Below are 13,300 nucleotides of genomic sequence, written 5' to 3' on the forward strand. Positions count from 1 at the left end.
TTGAATACATAAATATGTTTAGCTACATCAGTTGTTCCTTTTGTTTGTGTCTGATGCTATGCGCTTTATTTATCTTGTCTCTGCAATGTTAATTGTGTTTTGATTTTACACGTGTGTGCTTATGTTTGTTGGTTTATGCAGTTAATGACAGCCATGGTGCTCCTGAGGACATTGCTGATGTTGTCAAAGATATTAATGATGGAATGTATTCTCTTAACGTTGATGATGTTGATGGCAGCTTGCAGTTGTCTGTTACTCAGTCACAGAGTGTTGATGGCACTGAGCCTGTTACTCAGGCTGAGGATGTTCCTATGCAGTTACAGCTCGAGGATGAAAGGATAAGAAAGAAGAAGTGTGATTTCCAGATGAGAAAGGAGTTTGAACGGTGTCAAAAGGCTGCCTGTGTTCAACGAAGTGATCGGGATGTTGCTCAAGCTCCTGAAGGTGGTGACGCGGCCTTTTCAACTGTTGATGCTGGATCTCATGGAAGTGACATGCCTGTGAAGACAAACCTCATGCAAACTCGTTTGACGCAAGTGTTTACTCGTGGTGTAGTTAAGGAGAAGAAAGCTGTTTTGAAGAGGAAGATGTCAGATCGAAATCCTGATGGCACACAGAGGCATAGCCCACGTGTGAAAGCTGGTTCCCAACCTGGTAATAGCAAAGCTGACAGGGATAGTGTTGCTGTGAAGATTGGTCCAAGCAAACTTGGTGGCTCCCCTGTTCGTCGTAGTCCACGGGTTTTGACAAATAAGAAGCCTTCTTCGCCTCCTCTTCGAGAGCGCTCTTTGTTGAAAGAAATAATAAGCGTAAAGTTCATCTTGCGAAGGTGAACAAAGGTGTTAAGAAGCGTGCTCGTGTCGAAGCTGAAGATGTTGTATCTGAAGAAGATCATATCAAAGTTGATTCCGAAGATGAATTTGCAGTGGTACATCTTTTGTACTTTTTGTGACTAACTAGTTGTACTTGCAATGATTTAATTGTGTCTGGGCTGGTATGCTGGCCAGGCGAGGCTGGTCATTGTTTGCATCAATCGAGGGTGGTACTGATGTTGTTTCAAGAGTTGAACTTGTGCAATTTTTTCTTTTTTCTACTTGCCTTCATATGCTTTTTTTTGTTTTCTATATTCATTTATTTAAGGTGTGGCTTCTTTATTTTCATTTACAGCCTGTTAGCGTTATGAGTCCGGTGAAGCCGGTGGGAGGCAATGCCGGAAAAGTTGCCTTGGATGAAGGTGACCAACGGAAATTGAACTTAACTGTGCGATGTTCGTTGGGAGAGGTTGAAGCTTGTGCTAAATTGCTTGAGAGTCGGCATGTGGCTAGGGTTCGTGCGGCTGGTTTTGGTTCTATCTTCAATTGGAGGGTGAAGTCTAACATTTCCCGCCCTCTGATGGGAGTTTTGTACCTGAGGATAGATCCTGATACGATGACTCTTGACATGGGTGAGGCTAATAAGAAGCTTCGCATCACTAGCGATGGTATACAACAATTATTTGGGTTCCCTCGTGGTGGTCGGTCTCCGCCAAGGCCGTCAGAGGATGGATATGACGACGCTCTGATGAAGTTAAGATCGGAGCTTGACATTAGCAGGAACAAGTTTGTACTTACAGGTTAATCAGGTCTTTGGCATTCATTTCGAGGAAGTAGCTACTAGGGTCATCACCGCCCAGTATGCTCATGATTTGCGCGTGTTCAATGCCTTTGAACTGCAGGTACTTGACGTACTCCAAGATTGTTTTGTCAAAGTTTTTGTGGGAGTGCAAGAAGACAAGCATTTCCGGAGTGAGCTGTAGCCTGTGGTTGTGTTCCCAGACTATCTCTTTTACGACAAATGTTCCATCCTTTTCCTTCTTTAGCCTCATTTTAGCCCCGCAGTTAGTCCTAGCTGTCATTTTGTTCCGCTGTCTATTTGCTTCAGACACCTTCGATTCATAGATTCCATAGCACGTGCAATAAAGGTAGGCTCTGGTCTTAAACTTGGGGCCTTCCCTGACAGCAAAACCCGCGTGCTTCGCATAGACGTTGTAGAAGTTCTTTGCTTCTTTGAAAGTTTCATAGCGCATCTCTAGTCTTGGCAGAACGTAAGCTTCAATGTTAGGTGGCTGCACGCAACAGTGAGCAAACAAAAACGCAGTTATGAAAATGTTAGATGGGGTGGTCACAGTACCATGGTATGGACTGTGCTTGTATGTTTTTTTCTATATGGATACTTACATGTGTATAGCTCTATGCTGCCTCCGGTGTTTGCTGTTCACCCTGGTGTATGGGCGTGGGTGGTGTCACCCTTGGCACATGCAGCAATGCATCTCTTGGAGGGAGCAATGTTGACGAAGATCTCCGTCTCTCATTGTACGACCGTCTCCCCTCAGATTCGTTGTGAGGTTGCTCCTGTCTATATGGCTCATATCTTGTACTTTGGAACCTGCTAGAGCGGCCAAAATTTCTGTCTCTTTGGCCTGGTCTTCCCGTCGCAACCGCTTTTGCAGCACGGATGATTGATGTTGACGGAGCGACTGGTGGAAGCCTTGTTGCAACCCATCCACGGCTTCCTGTCCTTGGCTTTCTGCATGCGCTAGGGAAGGAAAACATTTGTTGTTGGGGATATCGTTGGCCTTGTTGCAACCCAGGAGTGACAAAGCTTGTATTCCCAGATATTGGTGTTTGCTGCATAGAAGAACTTGTCCGTGCTTCTGATGATTCCGGTGTATCTTGAAATCTGCATGTATTGTTGAAGTATCCAGGTGGTATTTCTGGTGTTACCCAACCAGGTGGTGCCCCATATCTGCTTGGCTCATCAAACGCTCGCTGCGTGTGCCACCTTGCTCGCTTCTGCAATGACATTCAACAGTTTTGGGATTAATCTTTTCTGCATTTTTCTCGTATACATGCTATGGGTAACATGTCATGCACTGAAGGCAATGTACAAGTTGAACTTGCATCGCTGGTTGTTATTTAAACTTTTGTTCTCTATTTTGTATCTGGTTTCGTTTTCAGTCGAACAGTATAACCGTACATGTTCAACACTGATGTACTATTTTTTAGCACTGCTTGTAAACTGAACATTGAACTCCAGAGATGTATGGATATGCATATATATAAAACTGATGCATGTCTTCTCTTTTGTTCATCTATAACTTATGCAACTACACTAGAAGTACTCCTAGCACTACAAAAAAAATACACTTCCGTGATGATACGTGTTTGTCACAGTAGGTCGCGTTTTTTGTCATGCATGTACATCCATGACAAATTTATGACAGAATCAAGATAGTCATACCTGTGTTGTCGTAGAAGTGTTCCATGACATTACCAAAATTATCATCACGGAAGTGTCCACTTCCATGACGATAAATCACGCGTCACAGAAGTGCTTTCGTCAAGGGTGACCGACACGTGGCATCCACCGTAACGGAACGCCGTTAAGCTATTGGGTCGGGTTTTGGATCCGATAACCTGTTAGCAGCCCCGACCAATGGGGATTTTCCACGTGTAAAATCATCATTGGCTGGAGGAGACACGTGTCAGGTCCGCGTTGGCACAGGTGTCACTCATCCAATGGGCGAGACGCGCCTATGATATGTTGACACGTGGACCGGCCCATCAAGTTTAAATGGGCCGGCCCAACTGAAGGCCCACAAGATTTTGCGGACCATAATGGGCCCGCCCAGCTAAAGGCTCACGAGATTTTGCGGACCATAATGGGCTGGCCCAGCTAAAGGCCCACATGATTTTGCGGGCCATAATGGGCCGGCCCAGGTAAAGGCCCACAAGAGTTTTGTGTGCCATAATGGGCTGGCCCAGGTAAAGGCCCACAAGATTCTTGCGGATCATAATGGGCCGGCCCAGCTAAAGGCCCACGAGATTTCGCCGACATTAATGGGCCGGCCCAGCTGTAGGCCCACAAGATTTTGAGGACCCTAGTAGGCCGGCCCATTAACTGGCTGCCATGTTTTGGGCCAAATGCCGGCCCATATTTGATCCGGTCCATTAATGGCCTGCCACGCTCCGGGCCTAATAGTGGCCCATATGAGATCCGGCCCGTTAAAAGCCTACCACGTTCTGGGCCAAATTACGGCCCAGATCAGGTCTGACCCTTTAAGAGGCTTTGGGCTCAATTATGGCCCATATCAGATTCGGCCCGTCAACTGGACACTATGCTTTTGGGCCCACTTGCTAAAGGCCCACTTAGTAATTCGGCCTAATATTAGTTTTGGCCTATTAAGGGCCCGTTTAACATTTCGGCCCTATATTAATTCCGGCGTGTTAAAAGCCCGTCATATAGTTGGGCCTAACTACGGCCCGGTTTGCATCCGGCCTGCTCGCAGCCGATATCTGATTGGGCCAAACAAGGAACGAGACAATTTTGGCCTGTTAAAAGCCCGTGATTTGATTCGCACAATCATGGGTCGGGGTTCATTTCGGGCTGCTGCCGGCCCGTGAGCTGTTCGGCACGTTTCAGGCCCAACCTACATCGTGATTGCATGACGGCCCGATTATGTACCGTAATTTTACGGTTTGGCCGGTTTACTGCGAAGACAAGAGATATATATATACAGTAAAATAACTGCAGCATCGTGAATAAGAAAAAACCTAGACTATACAATAAAGAAATTACGGCATATTACATCCACTGGGCATCAAAGTTCGCCACTATGATAATAAAGCACAAGCAGACAGCAGATTACATACACTAGGCATCAAAGATCGCCACCAGTGCAAATAAACACGCCGACAAAATAATATACAAAACCGACAGCACTTCAATAGAGTTCAAGAAAGGTTAGCCCTGCTGGGGAGCTGCAGCGCAAGCAGCTGAGCAAGATGATGAGACTGCGCTTGTTCAACACTTAAATCTTCCTCACTCTGAAAGATAAACAAGCAGACAGATGACAGGTTTTGCACATAAAAGTATCAGTGCTGACAATTCATCACATTTCTTACTGACGAATAAAGTGACACAGTTTAAAATTGCATTAACACAATATGGTATTGTTCAGGTCAAGACATGGCAGGAAATGACATTGTGAAGGAGTTGGCAGCTTCACGACACCACTGGATTACAGATCAAGAACTCATAAGTATCAATGGTTAGTGTGCTGTCAATTTATACCATTTCAGATTGGCAAATAAAGAGACGGTTTAAATAATAGTAGAATGATATGACATTGTTCATAGTTAAGACATTGCAGAATATGACATTGTGCTGTAGTGGGTAGGTTCACCACACCACTGGATTACGGATGAAGAACAAAAGCATACATGCAGTGCAAAAGAAGATCACTTGCTCTGTATAGTTTAATTTGCATGGTATGAAGAAGGAACTTGGTTGTACAACTGAAAACTTAAATTGAGAAAGGACAAACTTTTGTTTATGAACTACATAATAAACTTTAAACAAGCAATTTGATGCAAACACCAAAAATAAACAGCTGTTGCAGTCATGCCTAACCAAATATATACAACAAAGTTTGAAGGCTTGAGATGGACAAACTTACATTATTCGTGAAGACAGGCTCTATAAAGGCCTTGTCCATGCTGATGGGGGGGGGGCAATTCAAGAAGTTTACCACATAATCTTCTTCAAAAGCATTGCCTTTATTCTACATTTTGTTAAGAGTAAATATAGATGTGATAATATACGAAAAAATGGAGAATATTTAAGATAAGATGAAGAGTGATGCTACATAACCAAGTAGCTATAAATGTAAGTGAAGCGATACAGGCAAAAGGTACAGCCAAGAGCAATGCACAGCTAAACTTCTTAAGTACCAACCTTATGGTAAGAGTAAATATAGATCTGATGTGTAGAAAATGGAGGGCAAAGGAAAATAAGCTGCAGAGTGATGGTACATGAACAACTACCTGTCATTATAAGTACACTAATAAAGGACAGCATGTACTTACAAGAACAATGCAGAGCTAAAAAAACATTAGCATTGGATATATTCTACACTAATGTAACCATTCATACAGATCAAATAATTTGGAGCGAACAATTGATAAGCAAGCTATCATGCATACTGCTGTCACATAATGAACCAGGTATGTATGCAAGTACAGTGATACAGGACAACATGTACTAACAAGAGCAAAGCAGCGGGCAGCATATTTGCGATATCCTGTCATTCTTGTCAAACCGGAATTCTTCTTCAAGCAGATTTTCTGCAAAAAAGATCCGTAAGGCACATGCGGAAAAGTAGAAGTTCAAATTGTCATGTGATTTCATAGACAGTACCTCATCCTGGGAACGAGACCAGTGCATAACAAGGTTTTTCCATTCAATGTCTTCTAAATTTAGCACAGGAGACTTCACCGAAAATTCGTTTATAGACTTGCCATCAAAGTGTGATTTCCTCAGGTAACACCGATACTGCTGCAATGCTTCCTTGAAAAGCACAAGCAAGCTTTGCTCATCATGACTATCCAGATTGACCCTTGCCTAGTTACAACAATGTAATGTAAATCATTGATGTGTTCAATCAGCAGAAAACAGGAAAATAATAACCATGAATAATAGCACTTACATGTAAGTTGGACAGGAAGATGTGAAAATGGTGTTTGTCTTCACAATAATCTTCCCATGATGGGAATATATGCACGTAGTCCCTAACCACATTGAAAGCATTGTCTTTTAAACTGGGAATAAATGGAATGGGGTTCCAATCTGCAGGAATTGGCCATCTCTGCAGTTGGGATAGGTCTTCGGCCGGTGGACTTGCTGTACTTTTTGCTGGAGTGGGATTTTTCTGTGGTAGAGCTGGTGCTATGGCAAATGAAATCGGTATACCTTTTGTTGGAGTGTAGGTCCTGTGTGGTGGGGCTAGTGGTGTGGCCAGTGAAGTATGGGTACAGTCTGCTGGAGTCGGTCCTACATTTTGTGTCACTGGTTGTACAGCCAATATAAGTGGGGTGCTGTCTGATTTCTCCGGCACCACCACGTTTTTCAAGGACTTTGCTGGTGCTCCTTCAGGTTCGGCAATCACCCTCTTCCTTTTTGATGTCTGATGCACAAGAACAACATTTGAGTGGAAAAACATGGCTTGATGACAAATGGAATATGTATTGATAATGGATGGGCATGGCATCTCGACATATATGATGAGTAAACTAAGCACATGGCGGTGCAACAAAGTAGAAGAAATGCAAGACAACATATGCAAGATACCCGCAATCAATAAAACATTGCCAAATTAGAACAGGCACCTTGATGGCTGAACAGGACAGACCATCTGCCTTTGACTCCTCGAGGTTAGAATAGTCATTAGGATCATATTCTGAACAAGAATCAATAGGTGGGGAGCGTATGAGTTTCATTGCATCCAGAATGGCACTCAATGCCTTGGTGCCAATTTTGTAAGTCATTGCAGTGTTTAGCTTCAAGAGTGGACTGCTGCTAGTGTGACACAAAGCAGCTACACAGATCATAGTGTAGATATAACGGGAAAACCTTAAGCATCAGAGTAAAATCAGCAAAGTGGAACTTGCCGGAATATATGTGCTAGTATTGCCGGTACGGCTAGAAAGGATTCGGATACCAGCTCTCTTCAAGTGAAGGTGCGGTACTGTAAATATCAGTGTAACTCTCAAAGGCGACACAACTCCCCGCATTTCCTTGCTATTCTTATAGGATTCAAGTGGGCAGGCCACTAAATCCTATTCCTATGTTTACAAGATCCTACGAATCAAAGAGGCTCAAAGTGTCCATCACAACCGACCGTATAGACCTCTACACTACAAATGTACCTGCTCGTCTTCAGTACAAGGAACATACTGTACTACTATCATACTCCCTCCATTCCAAAATATAAGTCTTGGTACAGATTTCCACTATGGATCACATACAGATGTATCCAGATACATTTTAGAGTGTAGATTCACTCATTTTGCTCCATATGTAGTCCATGGTGGAATCTATACAAAGACTTGTATTTAGGAACGGAGAGAGTACATATTAAAGAAGAACGGAAGAGGAACATGGTAAAGAAGAGCAAGCAGATTTTGGATAATAAAATGTTGGTTGCGCAGTGCCCACACATGATGAACCAGAGCGCATTAAGAATGCAACTCCCAGCTGTCTCTCGACCATTTCAGGCGGTTGGATGAAGATCCTACGTCTCCTAACCCTTGTTCTTCCTCGTCTCTGATTCTTCCCATACAGAACACTGCACGGGCCGCCGGCCGGACCACCGACCCCCACCGCATGTGTTCCTCCGCCACCCCCACCCCAACCCCCACCTGCGTCGAGTTTTCTTCGTTCGGCGAGGCCCCACAACCACCCGAGCCCCTTTGATCGCACCGGCGAACTCCGGCGAGCTCTGAAAAATCGACTGACCCAATTTTGAAATTTAGTCTACTGTGATTTAACTAGTGTGGAATATAAAAGGGGAAAACCATAAGCATTGGGAGTATAGTGTTGAGCGTGCCATGGCGGATCTGAAGGTGCAAACCGGACAAAGGCAACTTCGCAATCAAGACAAGAAATCAGAGTAAAGCAGTGGCGATCTATTTTCTTGCTGCGATAAATAAGTTGAGCAGATACGAAAGAGTTCCGCCTCTGGTGCGGCGCCGTGTACGCATCTGCTGAGAATTTGACGGTGCTGCGGTAGCGATGGCTGTCGGCGGCGTGGAAGCAGATCTAGGAGGGTAGACGGTGGCGGCGGGGCGCGGTGGACGAGACGGTCGTAGGAGCGGCGCCGGCAAGGTGGACGACGGCGGGGATGAAGCGAGAGGACGGGATGCAAGGATCCCGGTCCGAAGCCGTGGATGAGAGAGGTCGATCTCTTGTAATTGACGACGGCGTCGGGGTATCAGCTCCGGCATGGTGGAGGAGGACGGCGGTGGATGGGGTGGCGGACGGAGGCGGACGGAGGAGGGTGGGGTGCAGAGGGTGTTTTGGCGCCCACGGAGTATGAGTGGGGAAAAGGGAGGTAGAGAGGAAGGGGGAACCATGTATTCAGGGCGCGCTTGTCTCAAATGCGAGGAAATTTACAAACTTAGCCCCCGTTTCAAATTTCTACTACATCACAGCAACATTAGTCGGTTGGGGATAGGACGGTAATCTCGCATACACCGAATATTTGCCGATGAGAGTTTGTTTTTGGCGCCCACCGTGTATGAATATGAATCGGGGAGGGAGTCGATTTCGGCCGAGGACACACTGTGTTTTGGTGCCCACCGTGTATGAATCCGGGTGAGAGGCGGTTACGTCACATTTGGGTGAAATTACAAACCTACCCCTATCGAAACCTATAGAAATCCAGCAGATAGGCTTTGCGTGGCAGGGATAGGCAGTAGTGATTTCCATCTCGTAGATTTTGGTTTCGGGCGGTTACTGCGACTTTCCCCGCTTCATTAAAATTTTGCAGAGTGCACGTTTACCGTGCCAACTCAATTCCAATCCCGTTTGTATTCTATTTTTTTCCGGCGGGATCCATTTTCAATTGGAATTACATTCTATATACATCATTTTTTTATATATACTTTCAAAAGCACAACAAAGAATTATGCTCCTTTATATGTATAATATGATTTACAAATACAACGATCTCGAAATCTTAAGGTTGAATTCGAAAAAATTTAACCAAATTATGTTCTACTAAAATGTATGGATCAGTAATATCTACATATTAAATAACATAGATGTGCGTGAATTCATATGAGTATGCATGTTTGATAGATCAATTTTGGTTCGAGTATGGATTACATGTATCATCATCTCGAATTCAAATATTTGAATCCCTTTTTTGTTCACTCCTTTCACGCCCATCTCTCTCGCATGCATGCTCCTTCAGGTAGCTATCACTCTCCTTTCTCCAGCTCACCCGCACGCTCACTTCATGTTTCTCCTATCCTCGCAAACATGGTCTCTCGATGTCTCCCTTGAGAAGTGTCACACTCTCCCTATCATTATACATTACACGGTTTTCATTACCTCTCATGTCTCTACTGTTCTCTGGTATGACTCGGTACCTAAGCTTTCTTTTTCACCGCCACACACACAGTCTCCACTCGTATTTCACTTTGTCTTTCTCTCTATGGGCTTCTCTCACACACCCTATATGTCTCTACATATGACTCATACCACTAAAATTACTCTCTCTCTCCTGTAGACACAACATTTGTTGCGGTCTCCTTTTCGTCTCCATCCCAGACTGACATTATTCATTTGTTTACCGATCAGACAACCCCGACTACCGTCTCCTCTCTCTCTCACACACACAGACACACACACACAACTCCTGCTTCCACTCCCTTCCCGACTACCATCTCTCTCTCTCACACACAAAACTCTTGCTTTCGCACCCCGACTCGTATTTCTCTCACAAACATTTATCGACTAGCTAGCCTCTAGATAGGTTTATACACCCGCACACTCGTGCTTCCACCATCGCATACATGTCTCTCTCCCGCTCCTTGTATCTATGTAGATTTTTCTTCCCTTCTTGAGACACGCCCTCTCGATCGTGCACACACACACTATCGCCTCATTTTAAGCTGATACCTATCGCACACGCACTCCTTGTGTCTTTGTCACACATGCACTCCGTCCTCCTCCACTCTCCCTCTCTCTCTCACACACATGGGCTTTTTGCAACAACTAGCAAGATGCCCATGCGTTGCACGGAACATCAAGATGCATTTGCATGAGTAGTTTATCTTGTGGGGGAAAAGGATGAATGAGGGAAGGCCTTATTTGCAAATGTGGAGAGGGGTGTGGGTATTTTTTTGCAAAATTGCCATAGTTTCCTTCCTATCCGTCAGATATAGATCGGACGGCCTATATTGCAGGATGGCAGGCACACGATCATCACCGACAATGCTTTTTATAAGAGTAGGGATAAAAAATAGAGTTGGTGATGATGGTGGGCCTGCCATCCTGCAATGTAGGTCGTCCGATTTATATCTGACGGATAGGAAGGAAAATATGGCAATTTACCCGCACTCTTCACCACATTTGCAGATAAGGCCTTCCCTCGTTCATCCTTTTCTCCCACAAGATCTTGATGTTCCGTGCAACGCACGGGCATCTTGCTAGTAAGAGTAGAAATTAGACATATACCACTTCTCGAATCTTGAAACCAACAACATTCCTCCCTTATCTCATCAAAACCGCCAAAGGAATATATTTTGAGTGAAACATAACATATTTTTAGTGATATACGTATTTCAAAACTAGACTTTTTTCTATCAAATCGGTGAATATGTATTAATCTACTCTGATCGTGTGGCAACGCATTGGCACATTGCTAGTAGTTATTATAATTTTTTGGACACCAGACAAACGGTGGAGTACATATACGAAGAGAAGAGTCGCACGCACGCAGTCGGCCTCTCGCTGTCTCACACACATGAGTGTTACGTAAAGGCGACGTTAACAAATAAACCCTAAAACCCTAGGTGCACGATTGCTGCATTCGCGGGTGCCGGGTACATGGTGGAGCACCTTTGTAGGAATAGTCAGCTCGCGTGATAATTTGATCCGTAGGAGTTTATGGTCGGGACCACAGGTGAACGACTTGGAGCGCGGTGGCTCGCCAGTTGCCACAGATCGAGTAGCCATGTTTAAATATCATTTTTTTAGCGGGGTTAAGAGTTCCGATTTTCAATGGCGCGTTATAAGTAGTAAGTAGTTTTTAGAACGATTGGTATGGAGCAAAAATGGAATTCATAGTACTACGTACCTCCTTGGCCTATGGTTGTATGGTTTTTTTTGCGATGGAGGTTGTATGGGTTTATGTTGCGAGATGTTGAACCTGGTAGTTCTAGGGCAAATACTATGGTTTGATTTAGATGCTGGTTTTCAGTAATGAAAATCGGAAGGGGAAACCCTTCTTTGATTAAAAAAACTACTACCTCCATTCTGGTTTACTTGTCCCCATCGTACTTTGGGTCAAAGTTTGTCCATGAATTTTACTTGTAAAATGTGAATGGAAAACGAGATTTTGTTATACCCAAACAGAAAAGGACTGGAGGGAGTGATTGCTCTGACACGGACGCGACCTCTCATAGTGCAGGCATTGAACCGGCGCGCCGGCCAAGAGGGCCGCACTGGGCTGCAGGCCCGGCTGAGCACGCCTCCTCGCCGCGTGCAACCAGCTTAAGACTGCCCCGCCTGCCTTCATTGAATCCGCGCGTGTGCCGGCAACACATCCTTCCGCGAGCCGGCAAGCATTTTAGAACACAAAAAATGACTAAAATATAATTAATTTATGCATGGTCTTGACTTGTTGTGCTCGCACTGGTAGCAGGAACTAGTATAGGATTTTCTTTATTTATAACTCTCCTCACATTTTTTTGGCTTTGAAGTGAATCATGGTTGTGGACATTATGTATGAATGTGCAGATATCTGTGAACATGAGTTTGATGTGGAAGTTGAACTTGGAATGTCGGGCTTGCGCGTGAACTATACCATGTCCAATGCTTCGTCTGTTATTGTTTGGAAAGTAATTGTTGTTATTACATGACCCAAAAAAAATTTTGTGCCACATCAGTAGATGCACGGACATCACAACAGGCATGCTGACTGGATAAACATTTGAACCTAGCTATTATGAAGGAAATTTTGTATTGACAATAGTTTTAGATAGCAGGAGACGCCTAGCCTGCTCTGCCTCTGCTAGCTTATTTCTGGCTTCTTCCATCTCTTCTTTGGCTTAGGTGAAGAGAGCATCTGATTGCTCTTTTCGCTTCTTCAGGAACTCAGCTACATTCTCAAGGGCTACTACACGCTTTCTTTCATCCTTTACTAATGCCACGAGGACACGAACAACTGACGACTCCACCTGGCTTGTGTGTAATCCAACATCATCTGGGAATTTGCACCTTGTGTCTAATCCAGCATCATTAGGGAACTGGCACCTTGTGTGTAATCCAGCCTCATTTTGGAAACATGATCTCTAGGTTGACCATACTTCCCTCCTCGCAGGAACTGCATCCTGACATGAAGTTACTTCTTTTTTAGATCAATACTCAGAGCAACCTAGATCCATTTAGTAGAAGCCAGATAAACAGAACTCGGAGAAGTGAATTCAAAAGGAAAATGAAATAAAAACAGACTACAAGGTGAGAACACCCACTTCCTACTTCAAGCTAAAAATGAAAGCATTAGGACGATTAAGACTCTTCTTATTACACATCGAAGAACACCACGCTTAAGAGAAACAGAAACTACAACATATACACATCGAAGAACACGAGGCTACACGAAAGTAATTAAAAGGGTGTTACTTACCAAAGCTTGTTTTACAGGTTCGGTGCAGCTCCTCTTTAACTTGCCACGCTCCTTGAAGATGTCCCG

General features: G+C 44.3%; 1 protein-coding gene across 1 annotated transcript; it reads right to left on the reverse strand.

Moving 5' to 3' along the window:
- Positions 1-1,606: 1,606 nt before the first annotated feature.
- LOC120966951 (protein FAR1-RELATED SEQUENCE 12-like) lies at positions 1,607-2,065 on the reverse strand. Its single transcript, XM_040393544.2, has one exon. It carries the CDS (start codon positions 2,063-2,065, stop codon positions 1,607-1,609), a length of 459 nt encoding a protein of 152 aa, XP_040249478.2.
- Positions 2,066-13,300: the final 11,235 nt, after the last annotated feature.

Source organism: Aegilops tauschii, chromosome 6 (genome assembly GCF_002575655.3).
Source record: "Aegilops tauschii subsp. strangulata cultivar AL8/78 chromosome 6, Aet v6.0, whole genome shotgun sequence".
Lineage (NCBI taxonomy): Eukaryota > Viridiplantae > Streptophyta > Magnoliopsida > Poales > Poaceae > Aegilops > Aegilops tauschii.